Source organism: Sclerotinia sclerotiorum, genomic scaffold (genome assembly GCF_000146945.2).
Source record: "Sclerotinia sclerotiorum 1980 UF-70 scaffold_4 genomic scaffold, whole genome shotgun sequence".
Lineage (NCBI taxonomy): Eukaryota > Fungi > Ascomycota > Leotiomycetes > Helotiales > Sclerotiniaceae > Sclerotinia > Sclerotinia sclerotiorum.
The window spans coordinates 1787058-1803568 of NW_001820832.1; the positions used below are offsets into that span (position 1 = coordinate 1787058).

A 16511-nucleotide genomic window follows, 5' to 3' on the forward strand; every position below is an offset into this window, starting at 1 on the left:
ATCAGCTATAACTTTCTAATTCGATTTCTGAATAGAATCGACTATAATACACATACTTTGAGTACTTCCAACTCCAAATCCGGTTTCGTCCATATTATATATATCATCTAATTCATACTTTCGTTCAATGAGATATATACTCTAGCTTAATTAGACTCTAATTGATGTAAATAGCATATTTTAAGTTCTAGATGTTGTTTTTGGAATCTATAGATTCATTCGTGGCCTATAAGTGGAATTTCTGTCGAGGTAGGAATTCGAGATGATGCGACCTGAATGTATCGAAGACGAATTTCGTCGGCCATTTCCTTTACCAACATAGGTGTAGCAGGGAATCCAGTGATCGTGAGTTGTGAAATCCATCGTACAAGAGTATTTTCTTCTGCGTTTGAAAGAATTTGAGCTATTTCGTGGGTTTGGGAACGTGTTTTCTTCCCAGCCAGCCTATCGGCTAGAGTGGACTTAGGGACTTCAAAATACTTTGCAGCCTTTCTAATTGATTTAAATTCTTTTAATTGAAGTGCAAGTATAGCCTGTTGAAGCTTCTCTTCAATCTGAGCAGGTGTAAAAGGTGATTGGGTATACATAATAAAAGTTATTAGGGTTTCAAGTTGGCGATGGGCAAAAAGTGTCCGAGTTCCCCATATGTCCGAGTTCCCCATACGTTACGTTACCTCAAATTACTATTATATTCAAGTCATTTAACTCAATCACTTGATGTTGGATGTTTTGGTATACTTAAATGTTCATATAGTTCTCAAATTGAAGAGTTTATCAAGATATATATCAATCATATCACCAAAATTGAATTCTTTATAACTTTCAAAGCTATGTATCAACAATCAATCAATTCTCAGAATATGAAAGCTGGCTTTCGAAGAACAGGTCTAATACCATTTGACCCTCAAGCTATACTCTCAAAATTAGATATTCGAATTCATACGCCTACTCCCCCCCCTTTCGATTTAAACCTTTGGATCTCTCAAACTCTTCACAATCCAACTGAAGCTCTTTCTCAATCAACTTTAATGAAATCTCGAATGGCTCGTCATCAATCAAGCTCCCCTACAACTATATTCGAAACTGTACTAGCTTTAGCTAAAGGTACAAAGAGATTGGCATATGAAAACACACTTTTAAATGCAGAAAACCGTACACTTCGGAAGGCAAATGAGGCATTAAGCAAACATCGACACGCGAAAAAGACTCAATTACATCAAGGAGGAGTACTTACTGGACAAGAAACTACAGATATATTATCTCAACAAGAGGTTGATATTCAGATTCAACACGACGAGCGTCAAAATGAGGGAAATTCTAATAGGGAATCATCTACTAGTCGATACTGTAGTAAGTGTGGAAAGACTGGTCATAATTTAAGAACTTGTCAAAATAGTATAATAGATCCTAGATTATTAGATTCTTAATAGTTTTAATTGATTGATTTAATGATTGTTGAATGATATGAGTTAGAAAGTGCAAATTGAGGTAAAAGTGGTGCACTCGGTGTTAAACCACGTTATTGTAAGAGTATAGAATATATTTATAAATATTTCAATAATGAAAGTAAAAATATTCAATATTTACATTTATCAATACATATAAAAATAATTAGAAATAAATAAATAATAATCCAATCACTTAATATAAATTTGTAGAATTTCTATACATGCAAATTAACCACCAACCCCTACCTAATTCTCCCTAACTCCAATAAATCCCACCATTACCACAATATTGAATACCATATCATCATAAGGAAACCCCCTTCAACACAAACCTACCTCATTAGCTCCAAATCCCCTAACCTTATTCCGCCTCCAAATTCTCACACGAAACAATCTCCGAAGCAGTAACCGGTTCAGGACGCCGTACACTAAGCACATCTCTCGATCGAGTGACGCGTGTCCGTTTATGCGAAGATACATGTACAGCAGCATTATGTAATTGCGGTAAATAACCTAATCCCGCATCAACAGGATAACTCCGTGATCGTGAGGAACGAAAATGTGTATTTACTGGTATAGATAGTGAAGGGACTGTAATCTGTAGTGGGGATATTATTGGGGCGAGAGAATTCGGATTTAGAGGAGCGAAATCTCGTAATGGGATTGCTTGGTGTGCTGGTTGTGGGGTTTGTATTGCGTGGTGTAGTGCTTGTGAGGTGGTTGATGAGGTGGCGATTTCGATGTCGTTTTGATCGGATTCTGATGCGGGTGATCTAGTTCCGTCTCTATTTCTATTTCTATTTCCATGATTTCTTGCGCCAAATTTTCCGAGTAACATACCCGTCTTTTTTAACCACTTTAAACACTTTTTCACTCTCCTCTCTTTTTTTTCCCATAACCCATTTATCCCATCAATTCCTTCCCTACCCTGCAACCCCATCCCCATCTGCAAACCCCTCTCCGGCTCATCCGTACGTATTCCCCCAAATTCCCTTCCCAAATAAAGTATCATCCGCAATGAACACCATAATCCAACAATAACCGCAACAGTAATATAAGAAGCGATGATATATCGCGGGGGCAAAACTTTTTTATCTACGACGGTGTAGATGAGGATGACGGTACCGGTGATGAGGAGGATTGTGAAGAGGGCGAGAGGGAGAAGACGGTTTGTGAAGGCGGTTAGCATGTAGTAGCGAGGAGGGCGGATTAGTGATGTGGAGGCGGTGGGGACGGGAGTTGTGGAGGTTGGTGTAGAGGAGCTGGGTGTGGGGTTTGGTGAACTCATGCTGTGTTCATGGTTTGAGAGGGTGGTTTTGTGGAGGAGATGTGATGAATGCGTGAGTGACTTAAGAGTAAATACATAAGTAAACAAATAAATGAATAAAATCCTAACCATTACCAACCATCGACTACTATAAAATCTTCATAAGCCTCAAGGAGAATTCTCCAAACATCACTACGAGTCCCTCGAGAAATCCTTTTTTGGTCGATGGTTCTGGCTGGATCAGGATCTGGATCGTTGAAAGCATGTTGATCTTCTGTCCCGCTCAGATACATTGTAAATCTTACCTCAAGACTCCATTATACTCGAACCAACAAGTCAAATCTCGAGGACTACAGAAATAAATTGCTGAAATAAGTTACAAAAACACTTAAACTATCAGAGCCTAACCATAATATATCATGTTAGAATTAAATTTGATATGCGATCGTAATGGCAATTTCAAGAGCCAAGAGCCAAGTGTCAATCTTATTCTGCTTGACTTCGACTTCGATAGAGAATTATAGATACTTCATATCTCCATTTCACTCGAAATGAAAAATGACGGATAAACTATGAATGTTGATTAGAGATGAGACGTCGATATCTTTGCCATCTTGGTACGGTTTATGCGAGAATTTGCATATGTGTGGGTGGGTCTTCGATATTTACATAAAGAAACAATTGAGAGAAACACTGCGAGGCAAAAATCACTCCATGAAGAAATAATCCCACGAAAAATCTCGGATTAGAAACGGCCAAAACATGGTCGTGAAATGTAGTATTTATCTCATCAAAAATAAGTCAACCCCTAGACTTTAACACTAGCGCCTGTTAATGCAGAATTGCTACGCTCCTCCTTCCCTACCTGTCTATCTATCTTTTTCCATCCCTAGAAAAATATGTTTGCGTGTGTGAATATATTGAAGCCAAGACGAACTCAGCGAACTTAGCTCACGTCTGGGAGTCGGACCGCTATATCTCCTGATTGGGTGATGTAGCGAACCCAAGGAAGGGATGGATATTGTAACTATCAAGAGGGTTAGTAAGGAATATAATCGATGTGAACTTTAAAGAGAAAACTAACCTTTGGCTCGATAATCTTCAAATACCTAACTTGAATACCACTTGTCGTGAAATATGGAATCTCAAATTTCACACTGATTGGTCTCTTTGCCCCTTTACCTCCAACACCACCCATACTTCCACCGAATCCTCCTGTCATTCCACCTCCATGTTCATCATCACCCTTCACACTCGGTAATCCTAACTCTGCTCTCATAAGGAATTCTTTACTACCTCCAAATTGTTTGATCTTCCATACTATCGCCGATTTCTCTGGTGCATAGTGAACAGATCCAATATTTGTGCGGAAACGTGGTGAATCAGCATCTTCTGGAACTGGAACTGTAATTTCGACATTGTTGGCCGTACTGCGACGTTTGAATTGCGCTTTGGCTTTCAGCATGTATTCGATTCTTGATCCAGAATGCGATTCCACAATACATTCAACCCAGATCAATGGTTTGACTTGAGTATTTAGGCGGTAAGACATCAATTCGAATTCTCCGTCGGGTGGAATGAAGGAAATAGTTCTATCGTTTTCGAAGCGTGAAAGACGGACACATTGATGGAATTTTACATCCTCCATTTCGATGGCCTTCCCTCGTGTCGCGCGCCCAGTAGTTTCAAACATTACTTTATCGTTCAGACCTAATCGCAATTCAGGCATACCGGACAGATAGCATTTCATCTTTATGGCACCTAGAATCTCGGACCGCAAAACATTTCCATTCGATGATACGAGTAAATTAAGTGATTCGACAACATCAAGGAACACCTCATTTTTCCTGTATCGAATCCCTTCTGATCTCCATGATACTGCATTTGTGACGGCTATAGGTGGACGGGCTTGGATTTCTAATTTATGCGATTCTTGGGTGATGTATTCTTGAAGGATTTTTGATTCCGTGGTTTGTGGGTATCCAAAGTCCATCATTTCGTCTAGAAGTTCATAAATAATGACGAAGTTGTCTCTAATGGATTCTTCTTCAAGTTCTTTGAAGTATTCGGTGAAGACTTCGACTATTTTGTGTAAGAAAAGGAGGATTTCGGCTGCATTTGTGTTGCGTTTGGTGAGGGCTAGGAGGTAGAGATTGTTATGACGGATATATAAATACTTTGGGTACGTCAGAAATTGCGATCGCAGATAGAAAGGTGCGAGGATATACATTTATTCCTTCATCTGAGAAACATGGTGGAACTGCGGAACTCTCTTCTTCCGCTTCACTTAAAAGTATTGGGAACTTTTCCACGGCGGACATAGGAATGTCTCCTCTATAGTTTCGGGCAAGAAGAGTCTGCAGTATTGTGTCAACATTGTTCAGAAGTCATTTCACCATAGTAAGTATATACCTTGCCCTTCAAATCGAGAAAGAAGACAGCAGATGCCATACTGCCAGGTAATCAAAGAAAGGAAATAGATGATAATATCGATGACAGAAAGTATGCCAAGTTGGCAAGGTAATATATCTTCAAAGAATTTGTATCATTCGTGAATTTCGCAAAGAATTCCTCTTGATAATTCGAATTGGAATTGAGTTGCCTTGAAGGTGTGTTCAGTTGAATAATAGCCCCACGTTCAAGCTTCCCCCTTCAAATTGATAGATCACCCATATTGAACCATATTATCTAACTCTTCAGCCTTTCCAGGTCCTGGACTAGTGAAATCTCGGCGGTCAGCTTGGTGCTAGAGGAACTAAGCTTAAAACATACTAGCTAAGCGGCAGAATCTTCCCACCTTAAATATTTTCTTCTTTCAAGAAAAACTTCTTCTTTTCTCTTCAACGCGCCCTTTTAGACAGTGCAACTCAATCATATAAATATAACTTGTATTGACATTCTGTCAATACTTATCTTGTTTCCCATTGATGTAGTTAGCGATTTCGCGGCGCGGAGACGGATATCAAAGGTACCATAAGAGCTGGCCGGGCATTGTCTTTTTGACAACAGGTTGCCTGGGCGGCGTCAGAGGGACCGTACATATGTTTCTTGAAGAGAAGTGGTTGATTTATACTGCTGAACGCAGAAACATCGAAAGCCATTGCGACGGGTTTCAATTACCGTCAGTTGTTTGCTCAGAACAATATCTTCAGACAACTTCAATCATTTACTCAGATGTGATATTTTTGGCTTGAAGTTATTGATACTTGGCTATCAGGGCTTGATGTGACATGTGGATGGAGATATCACATTTATACCTTGCGGAATACTGTATCAGAAGTCAAAGACAACCATTTACCTCGACACTGCTCTGTAAACATCTTTCAATATTATTTCTCCAGCCCACTAATACACCTCCATTATGATTTGTGGAATGCGGGATGCAAGATATTAGGGTACATTCCTTTCGTTCTCCTGAGGTTCATGAGTCGACGGCAACTTCACTACTTTTTACACCAAACATCTTGGATATCAATCTCATCCTGTTCAATTTGCTCTCTCTCTCTGTATATGTATATCACAATATCCTCCAACTAATCTTTGACCCAATTCCTCACAATGACCAGTGATCACCACCGGCATCAAAATTTCATTGGTCATAAAGCTACACATCAAAATTGATTCGGACACGATGATGCATTTGTTTTTGCCGAACCAGCCAAAAGCAATCAAGATGGTCACATGTGAATGCTTTTACTACGACTCTATACTTCCGACCCTCAATTGTTTGCGCCATGTGAATTTACGACCATATACTACACAAAATTAAGAGGAAAGAAAGGGCAAAAAAAGAAGTAATACATTTCGACTGATTCTGGAGGTTTTTTTTACATATTTCAAGGAGTCAATTTGTCTTGTTTGCTTTGAACAAAATCCTCACTTGCAGCATTTGAAAATCACCCATCTTATCGTATCACAAGCAAAAAACCCCCCGATCGAATACTCTTCACCACTTCAACTCAACAAGTACAACCTTATAAAACCTCCAGGGACGCCATTATTTCAGCAGTACACATATGCCAAATGTTAATTGTCTAGTTTTATCACTCACGACAAATTTGCATCAATTTTCGCACCATCGTCGGCGTTTGATATCAAAATGGAGCACAATCACATGTTAGGGGAATGCCCCCCATCCTACGCATCTCACGACCCTCAATCCTTGAATTTGCCTTCTATACCTACCGCGGAACCACCACCGATTCATCATGACCGAGTTTTACCTCCACTACCTCCTATGACTGTAGAGCAGAAATATCGGCAAGAACCAGTTTCAGAAGTACAATCAACATGGCCGTCTTCGAATCCTTTAACCGCATATTATCAACCAGGTCCCTCACAGCTATCGCCTAAAACAACAACCAGAAGAAACACAGATTCACCGAACGCTATGGACTTAGATATATCAGAAAATAGAGCAAGGCGGGGAGGGAGTGTGCTATCTATAGACGATCCAGATGTGCGACTTGCTGCTGAAGCATTAGGAGATCTTCGCGCCGGTAGGTTTTTTAAAGACTTTTCGGAATCTCATGTTAATTTCATTGGCAGATTTTATACAGTCTCCCCCTCATCCTCATAACAATGCCGCTTCGAACTCTCCCCGATTTAGACAAGGTGGTTCTACACAACCAGAACCCCTCCTCTCGCTTCTCACCACATCCCACCCATTCATTGGCAACGCAATAGGTGGTTCTTTATCCGCATATTCGGCTTCCAAGAATTATAGTCCTCGTTTCAAATCTAGCGCAGAATATGTTGAAAGAAGGATTTCTCCCGTTGTCAATACAATTAATTCCGTTAATCGTATTACTGGAGTTGAAGGGGGTGTACGTTGGTTCCTCGGTGGTCGTCGACCAAGTCATCATGGTCCTTCCGACACGGAATCCGATTCCCCTTCTCATAAACGTCGAAAGGTCAATACCTCTGCTCCATCCGACCTCGAAGGACAGCCCATGCAGTTTGAAATACAATTTGATCAACAGCGCCGTCGTCGCCCCAGTCAGGTATCGACAACGGATAGCCTTCCTGCATATGATGACCAGCGCAGTCCTAGCTACGAAGCCACACAACAAGCCTTGATACCATCGAACCGAAGATCGGATGAATCCGCATCACCTGGTAGTTCATGGCAATCCCGTCTTGTCCTCTCGACCTCGGGACTCAGTGTCGCCATGTCAGAAGAGTCACTTAGAAGTCTGAAATATTGTCTAAGTTGGATTCGTTGGGCAAATGAGCACATAGGAAAGCTCATTGTGGCATTGAAATCAGTTTTGGAGCAATATGATAATTCTGGCACCATTGCTGACACCCCTTACTCCGACAAAGGTACTGATAATAATCAGAGACAAGTGGTACTTCATACAGATGACCAACGGTCAGCCTTGACTGCAAAAATTGCACAATTGAACAAGGATGTTTTGAAAACCTTAAAAGAGGTGGTGGATATCGTCTCGAAATATGCTGGCGGTGCTTTACCTGAAAATGCTAGAGATCTTGTACGTAGGCACTTAACATCCTTACCTCGACGATTTCAAATTGCAAATTCCGTCTCAAATAGCGAGAATCGAAGTCATCGGGACGGAGAAAGCGAGGCTAAGGAAGGTGCACAAAGGGTTATGGTATTGGCGAAAGAAGGTTTGGATATGATGACTCAAGTATCAGGAGTTTTAGACGGAACTATTGTTAGTGCGGAAGAATGGTGTGAGAAGTTAGGTCGAAAGAAGCGAGACGAGAGGGAAGCCGCTACTCCACGAAATGAGAAGATGGCGAATGATGGAAGTGAAAGTGAAATGATGGAAATGTTACCCGTCCCAAGTGGAGACGTCAAGGTAGGCTACACGGGGCTTGGTGAAGAGAGACCTACACTCGTTTAGGAGCTCAAAACACTCTTTTTATCCGTATTTTGTTTTTAAGTGTGGGCACACGGCCACAGGTGGTGGAGTACTTCAGGACATGGAATTGGAAAGACATGAAAATTGGCGTATTGATATCAGGGAATCCAGGCGTCTAATTGCGAAATTGGATAAATGGCAAGCGCGAAAGGAAACAGGAGAAATGGTTATATCTCTTCTAGTTCATCGAGGTAGTTTTTCTATATACCATAAGCGTTACTGGGACTTGTATTGTACTATGGATGGATTTGTGAATTGTGGGAATATTCTTTCCTTGTTTTTGTTTTGTTTCAATTCGTTTTGATGTTATGTTATGTGATGTTATGTGATGTGATTTGATGTGAATGAATCTTATTCTTACTTTTAAATCATAAGCTTTATATATCCATATCCATATCTTTATATTTTTTAAATAGTACCTTCATTGAAAGAATAGTTGCTATATAGTTGCTGTGTATATCGTATAAATATATTCCTAGATATGAACCCATGAGCTTGTAGTTTTTGCTTGGGATGTCGTTTTTGTTGGGGTGGTGGGGTGGTGGGGTGGGGGAGTGGTGGGTGGGATGGAGGGAGAGGGGAGGGGAGGAGGGAGATATGATGAGTATTTCTTTTGATATATTTTGCTGTGGATGTGGTTGTGGTTGTGGATGTTTTGGGGATGATTTTGGGATGATTTTGGGATGATTTTGCGAATTACTTTAATTACTTTTTTTGGTGTAGGGTGCAGACTGCCAGAAGTCATATATGAGTGGCAGTCCATAAATTATATTCTTCGCGCGGGGAATAAATATCGAAAGCCTGAAATGATTTTTCGAGTGGTGGCTTTGATGTAAGGAATAGAGTTGTAGTTATTGAAAGTCCAAGTTTCTTTTCGAGTCACTCTGATTACTTTTTTGGTGCGAGATATGATTATGGGAAATTTGAAATCATTCTTCAAATCATTTTTTCTTCTTTGAGATACTTATTGAGGTGTTGTTGAAAGTTTGAAATGACTCCTTGAATCACTTCAGTAACCTTTTTGGTATGAGGAATATCTAGTAATCATTGAGTGCGTGAAGAGATTATGATATTAATTCAAAATCGAACAAAATGGCAATCTTATATATGAGTTCCCAGCCATATTTTTAGTATGAGGAATAATTATTGAGTACTTCAAACGAAGATCTAAGTTGTGGCCTGATATGAAATCCAACCATCGAAATCATGTAGTGATTTTCGAATCATTTTAATTTCTCAGGTACGAGGTGTTGCCCTCGAGAGTTTGAATTGATTCCTCGAAATCTTTCAATCATTTTGTTGGTAGAAGGGATAATCATCAAAAATCTAAATTGTTCTTTGAATCACGACTTCTGATATAATATTTAATGATTTCAAGCCTGATAAGAGTTGTCGGATGGCATTTTTGGTATGAGATATCATTATCGAAAGTCTGGAATGAAATGACTCAAACTGGTATATATGAATCTCCAATTATGTCTTTGGTTTGAGGAACGGTCATCGGGAGCTTGGAACGACATCCATATCAAAAGGAACTGACTCAAAATGGTATGTATGAAACCCCAACCGAGTTTTTGGTATGATGTGCCGTCAACAAAATTCAAGAATGATTGTTAATCACATTGAAAGAAAATCATCCACAAGTAACCAAACTACGTTTTTCACACGGTGGAACAATCATCAAGTGCGCGGAATGATTTTTCGAATCACTTTCATCACTTTTATGGTACGAATATTTTCACCGAAAACCAGGAATGACAATCATATTCATAGGAAATCGCTCGAAATAGTACAAATGAGTCTCCAAACGACGCATTTCACACGAGGAACAATCATCAAGAGCCTGAAAATAACTATCCACGCATACAAATAACATCTTTTACATTCAATCATATACATTTCCAGAGCTCGTATCGCCATGGAAATGTGCACAAATAGCCTCGATTTCCCCCCTCTGTTCGAACTTTTTTTCTTCTCAGTATCAAACAGCTTCGTTCAATAGAGCTACAGACAGAACAACAAATCCTCGATAAATCTTTGATAATACTCGGACTCTCAATAAACTTCCTCTTGTTCTCCGGTACTCTTTGCGCATTTTAGGGATTTACGCAGTCTTTGCGACTTTAGGCTTGCACATTTCGCGGATAATTACGCTGGTAGTTTGGGTATTCTGTACATCATGAAGCTGCCGCCACCCCTTATGGTCCGCCAGGACTTGGTTGAGTTCCAGGCTGCTGAGGAATTAGCACAAGGTGTAGTAAGGATTGTGGGTCGCGGTCGTCAAGGTCAGGCTGAAAATCAAGGGGAGGCAGCTCAAAACCAGGATGCCAATCAAAACAATGCAACTCAAGGAGTTAGACAGGAGCCAGCTCTTAATCCAGGACAATGGAGATGCAAATGTCCTTGGCCTATTCTTCGTATGCACTTGCAGGTTTGTTGCCCACTACCTCGCTCAACAACATATTTCTAACATAATTAATGTAGTGCAATCATGCCAATGAAGCCGATGCGCTATATTGCACCAGGCCCGCAGAGTTCTATGAACCTGGCCCATTTAGCCACGGCTTCACAGCAGGATGCGGCAGGTAAAAAATGGCCGGACTTTTCCAAGATTCGCACACTGGAGCAGCTCTGCATTCCAGCGAATACGCAGATTTGTATTCTCGATTAGTTCTCGACAATCCGCATCACCATTTACGCTTTGTTCATCTACAAGATGGTACAGAAGCTACTTCTCCTACTGTTCGGGATGAAGATGCCTAGCAAGGAGTTGTTTTGCCATCATCACATCCGGTTTCCCTCTTCGACAATATTCATCCACTGCGATGTATGCTATCCTCATTTTTTCAATTCTTGCTTATACAAACTCTCCCCCAATGTCCGATTTTCCGATTTTAAATCGTACGATCTATAACCTGATCGTTTATCTCATACAATGTATCCTCATTTTTCCACGGCAAATCGGACAACATACACATTTCTCCTCCCATACTCCCATCTCAACCGGATGATCTATCTCTCAACTCAACTTCTTCGACCAAATCATTGGTCCAACATCTCCTTCTATCTTTTCATCTTCATCTCGTCTTAACGAGAACTCGATCATCATCCTATTTTTAATTCGATTTCGATACTCTCCTTGGAATCTATTAATCATCGCACGATGTTGACGGCGGTCTCTATAATACGCGTCCACTCTTTACATCTTTAGTCTTCGCTTTTGGATCTCAATTTTCTCCATTTTTTTAACGACTAGATGTTGGATATCCATTAATTCATTCCAATACCACTCGACTCTATTACATGTGTTGGGATTGAAGTTAAAATTGGAACTGGGATTGAAATCGGAGTCTTGAATCTAACAACCAGCTACCACAAAAGTTCCGCCTGATTTTCTCAAATTTGATGAAGAATTAATATAGTATTTCTGTTATCTGTATTTTTCTAAGGGGTTTCATGGATAGGAGTAGGATTGAATGGAATGGAATGGAATTGTTAGTGGAGATGGGAACTCAACTTCTCTTTCAACTACTCTCTCAATATCAGGCAATGTTCTGTGGAATTGGGCAAATACAGTAGAAATCAATACAACATATCTTCTCATCAGTATATCTTGCTAACTTGTGATTTTCGTGATTGATGTGATTTTTTGATTGATGTGCAGTAAGTGGTAGTTAAGGGGAAGAGAGAATGGGTAGGGGAGAATAAGCGATGCTTAGTCATCTCACGTCTAACGTCGAATGTCGAATGTGACGAATTTATCAACTCACTTGTCACGATTCATTAATTCACGTGACATCGAGGACCTTTTGGACCTTAGGGTCCCAAAGGTCCTCAAAAGATGATATAGGGTATATAAACATTCATTTAGTCTCGTAGTTAAGGAGCTTCATGCTCAACTTAGTTATCAATTAGTTTACCTACATTCTACTTGATCTAGTAACGACTTCACTTCCAAGTGAAGACCAGTGATGAAGCCTTAACCCACAACTACCAACCAGACGAAACCTTAGGCAGCCGCTGCCTCCAGTATAGTATCGTTACATCACTATAGTTTGATATCAATAGTTTAGACAAGAAACATATCTATCATTGTAATTTAAAAATATATTCCAAGGTTTTAAAAACTAACTTGAAACTCGTACTTCAATTAAAATTTCTATACAATCCTACAGTAATTGTATAGATATAAAAAAAATCTATTATCTTTATATATACTAATTTATTATCTAATATTTCTTATCAATTATAAAACTACATTATATTTATTTAATATTTTAATCAATAGACTTGTTTTTCAAAAGTTTAATATACTATCATCTTTAAAGAACTTTAATACTTTCAAATAATATATAATAATATTAAATTATGTTAAAGTGAATGGTTCCTGTGTAGCACGTGCACAGGGCACTAGTCCTATTAGGACTAGATTGAGAAGCTCTCTGTAAGAGAGCTTCTGTTACGTCCAAAACGATTAGTATGTCACATGACCATAAAACATGTGATGGAACGGTGAGGAACGAACGTTCCTAGGAACAACCAGGAACGCTCGTTCCCAGGAACGACGATTCCTAGTTAACCATAGGCACGAAGGACTGTATAATCAAGATGGATTTCTTTTGTATAGAGCTTCGTGCTCAAGATCAATCATTTAGTATACTCTACTATTAGTTACGAATTGCATATCATTATTGTCATTACTTCAAGTCCCTGCTTGACGCCTAGTTATAAACCTACTTCGAGAGCCTAGAGCACTTCCACGTGATCTAGACGGCAAACCTCGTAACAGCTTCGCACTTCCGTAGAACTTAGAAGAGAGATTAACCTACTAGACCAATATTACCTCAGTTCTGCTTCCCACTATTCCCTGTGTGAGGTCATTCCTTTTAACAAATTATAATAAATAATAAATTATTATTCTCTCAACTTTTTAAAAAGAATTCTAATATTTTATGTTTCTTCTTTACAATATATATAATATTGATATTAATCTTAATAATACTTTGATAAAATAAACTATTTCTGAATACTACCTGATGTTTAATATTAATCCTAGGGTAGTTATAAGTATGTAATTCTCGCCGTGACAGTATTACTGGACGATAGTGGCTCATCACTATGAACGGATATAAGATATTATTTTCCTTTTAATTACTAAACAGATATCTACTTCCATCTTCCTTATAATAAAAGGATCCGCGTTTCTGCGATTATACGACAGCTAATTCCAGTAGTTATGCAGTGATTAAGTGATTAGATATTACTTCCTCGAGAGCATAAAGAGCATCTACAATAAAGATAAACCCAATTAAATACAGATATCAGAGGGTGCCTTTACAGGATAACAGAACTATAGCAATTCCTGTGAAGATTTAGTCTATATTCTAAGTGGCTCAAATTGGGGCCAAATAACTTAAAAGAGTTAGTACAGATTGAATTTAGATTGCTTTTGATTTTGATTTCGGTTGGGAATATTATAGTATGCTTTGTTTAGGAATTATTCTACAGGGCTTCATCAAGGTTGGTTCGTTCCAGCTCATTTATAATATCTATTTGTGGTCTGTTATCCGCATTGCTTCGGTTTAATTTTTATGAGGGATACACAACACGAGGTAAGTACCGAGATATCTGTCTATAAAGGACACGCAATAAAATTTGCAGTCACATAACCTTGGAACTCCAAGTCTCATTCCATAAAATCTGTCGATTTAACAAAGTCTAGTCCTTATATCGCACACAGTAGTTATTTCAGCAACCCTCCCTCCCAATATCCCTTAACCTCAAACGTATAACACAACCCTATCAAAAGAGAAAAACGTCTACTTCCTCCTCAAACAAGGCTCTTCTTAAAATCCGTCACCGTCACCATCGTCTCCTTAAGGATCGACTCATCCCTATTCCTAATAATTCTTTTCCTCGGAAACCTATCTCCATCACTCGACCACGGGGATCTGGCTTTTGAATTCGATAAACGAGAATGACCTGTAATCGAATTGAATACCACTAGAGTCTTATGTGCAAGAGGTCTTAGTGCTGGGATACATGCGATGATGATCCCGACGTATAGTTCCATTAAACTGAAATATCCTACTGGGACGTAGTCCCCTTTATTAGCTTAGTTGAGTTCATTGAAAAAAGAGGGGGGTGGGGTTGTAGGGATTCTTACATGTGATGTTTTGAGTATTGGAGAATTCACCAATATTTGCGAGACGTGTTATACTGACTGCCGTGACACTATCACTGGAATTAGCACTGTGCACAAATTAAGGGAGACAAACTTACAATAATCCCAAAGAAAACATACAAATAACTGTAGCTTTCTTTTGCCAACCCATCATCAATTGAGTTACATTCCATACTGGCAATGCAATGATCAATATATCCAATGCGACGTTAAACGCTGCATTCATCAAGACCTGGAGATGAAAGTTGCCGCAGAAACCCTCGTGTAATTTATCCCATTGATACCATGCATAAGTAACAGGCGTACATTGGAAAATAGTTGCAACCGTGAAACTAATCCCATACCCGATGCAAAGTGCTAGTGTTCCATAGACCCAATATACATAAGGCTTAAAGGGGAATAATCGTATGTACATTAGACAGAAAGAGATCTTGATTGTTGCTATTGCTGCATTGTACATAACTTCGCTGACATAGTAGAACTGAGAAGTATTAGATTAGAGAAAAGCTTATTTACTTGATCCTACGAACCTTTAGGATATTAGTTATGTTTTGAGGCGGTAATGTCCATATATCTTTGCCGAGGCCAAGATCCGCCACTGATTAGCCGATTAGCATATGTTCACACTTTATGATGGAAATTGTTTCGATGAAACTCACAGATAACTGAGATAGGTATAGTAGGAATCATGAGTATCTAATTGAAATTAGTAGTGTACAAAGAGGAAGATGCATTAGACCCTACCACTGTGGCAAGTAAAGCCCAGTCTTCCGATTCCCACGCTCGCAATCGTAGAGCAGTTGTCAGACACCGGAAAAAGTAAAATATCACTGCTAAGCTACCACCAATCAGACCGACAAGTTCCGCTGTCAAAGTTCTATCGCGCACTGGGGCGCCGCATAAAGTATCCGTGACGTTCTTTGTCGCTGTAAAAAGTCAATGATCGTGCACTGGTGAAATACCACGATTTATGTCACTTACTCAGAAGCTCAGGAATAGTACAAGTTTTTTGCGCACACGCTGTTACGTTGTGTTGGAGTGCAATATTGGTACATATACATTCAACATCTGTAGAAGAACATCCGGAGGTAGGAAGAATCTCAGCTGTACATACGAGCTGAAGTCTTGTCAACAATAGGACCTAGCAGATTTGAACGTCCAAACTTACCGCACATTTCGGGTATGCAGCTGAGGCATCCGCCAGGAGTTCTGTGGAGTTTTGTGGTTGGCCTTCGATAATGACAGCCATGCTGACCATGAAGGCCATGATGCTCTTGAACAACTTCATGGTTCTGGGTCCCTGAGAGCTAGTCTGCCCACACTCTATTCGAAAAATTCAATATCTATACAGATATATATGAAGACAAAATAGTGAAGTGTGAAAGTGGGCAAATTTCGAAGAAATAGCAAGGAGGAAACTAGTGAGATTTAATGCACCTAGGCCTCAATAAAGAAATCTTCCTTATCGAGTTTAAGCATCAGAGCATCGAAGCATCCCTCCACAAACAATCGTTCAACTCCTCTTGGACTAGTTAATACTCAGAGGGTGGCTTGGGACTTTAACATGGATCTTACCTCACAGGTGCAACCCCGACCGACTAATTAATTCTGCTTCATCTTTAAATGCAGAAACTTCCTTTCCCGTGATTGGGTAGATCCAGTTGTTTGTAAGTATTTTTAGATGACTTCTCGGATATTTACAAAGGTATACCAGCCCTCAC

At 39.5% G+C, this 16511-nt stretch overlaps 7 protein-coding genes across 7 annotated transcripts; 3 read left to right on the forward strand and 4 right to left on the reverse strand.

Moving 5' to 3' along the window:
• Positions 1–215: 215 nt before the first annotated feature.
• SS1G_03777 (hypothetical protein) lies at positions 216–587 on the reverse strand (the record flags this gene model as incomplete). The annotated part of the gene is made up of 1 exon (XM_001595638.1): positions 216–587. One exon carries the CDS (start codon positions 585–587, stop codon positions 216–218), a length of 372 nt encoding a protein of 123 aa, XP_001595688.1.
• A 453-nt stretch (positions 588–1040) lies between these two features.
• Positions 1041–1427, forward strand: SS1G_03778 (hypothetical protein; the record flags this gene model as incomplete). Its single annotated transcript, XM_001595639.1, has 1 exon — positions 1041–1427. One exon carries the CDS (start codon positions 1041–1043, stop codon positions 1425–1427), a length of 387 nt encoding a protein of 128 aa, XP_001595689.1.
• A 382-nt stretch (positions 1428–1809) lies between these two features.
• Positions 1810–2736, reverse strand: SS1G_03779 (predicted protein; the record flags this gene model as incomplete). Its single annotated transcript, XM_001595640.1, has 1 exon — positions 1810–2736. One exon carries the CDS (start codon positions 2734–2736, stop codon positions 1810–1812), a length of 927 nt encoding a protein of 308 aa, XP_001595690.1.
• Positions 2737–3661: 925 nt separating this feature from the next.
• On the reverse strand, positions 3662–5816 carry SS1G_03780 (conserved hypothetical protein; the record flags this gene model as incomplete). Its single annotated transcript, XM_001595641.1, has 4 exons — positions 3662–3742; positions 3800–4797; positions 5409–5427; positions 5688–5816. 4 exons carry the CDS (start codon positions 5814–5816, stop codon positions 3662–3664), a joined length of 1227 nt encoding a protein of 408 aa, XP_001595691.1.
• A 998-nt stretch (positions 5817–6814) lies between these two features.
• Positions 6815–8588, forward strand: SS1G_03781 (hypothetical protein; the record flags this gene model as incomplete). The annotated part of the gene is made up of 2 exons (XM_001595642.1): positions 6815–7214; positions 7264–8588. 2 exons carry the CDS (start codon positions 6815–6817, stop codon positions 8586–8588), a joined length of 1725 nt encoding a protein of 574 aa, XP_001595692.1.
• A 2197-nt stretch (positions 8589–10785) lies between these two features.
• Positions 10786–11195, forward strand: SS1G_03782 (predicted protein; the record flags this gene model as incomplete). Its single annotated transcript, XM_001595643.1, has 2 exons — positions 10786–11037; positions 11091–11195. The coding sequence occupies 2 exons, from the start codon at positions 10786–10788 to the stop codon at positions 11193–11195; spliced, it is 357 nt and encodes a 118-aa protein (XP_001595693.1).
• A 3241-nt stretch (positions 11196–14436) lies between these two features.
• Positions 14437–16057, reverse strand: SS1G_03783 (hypothetical protein; the record flags this gene model as incomplete). Its single annotated transcript, XM_001595644.1, has 7 exons — positions 14437–14693; positions 14803–14829; positions 14911–15271; positions 15321–15388; positions 15633–15716; positions 15772–15907; positions 15959–16057. 7 exons carry the CDS (start codon positions 16055–16057, stop codon positions 14437–14439), a joined length of 1032 nt encoding a protein of 343 aa, XP_001595694.1.
• Between the last annotated feature and the right edge of the window lie 454 nt (positions 16058–16511).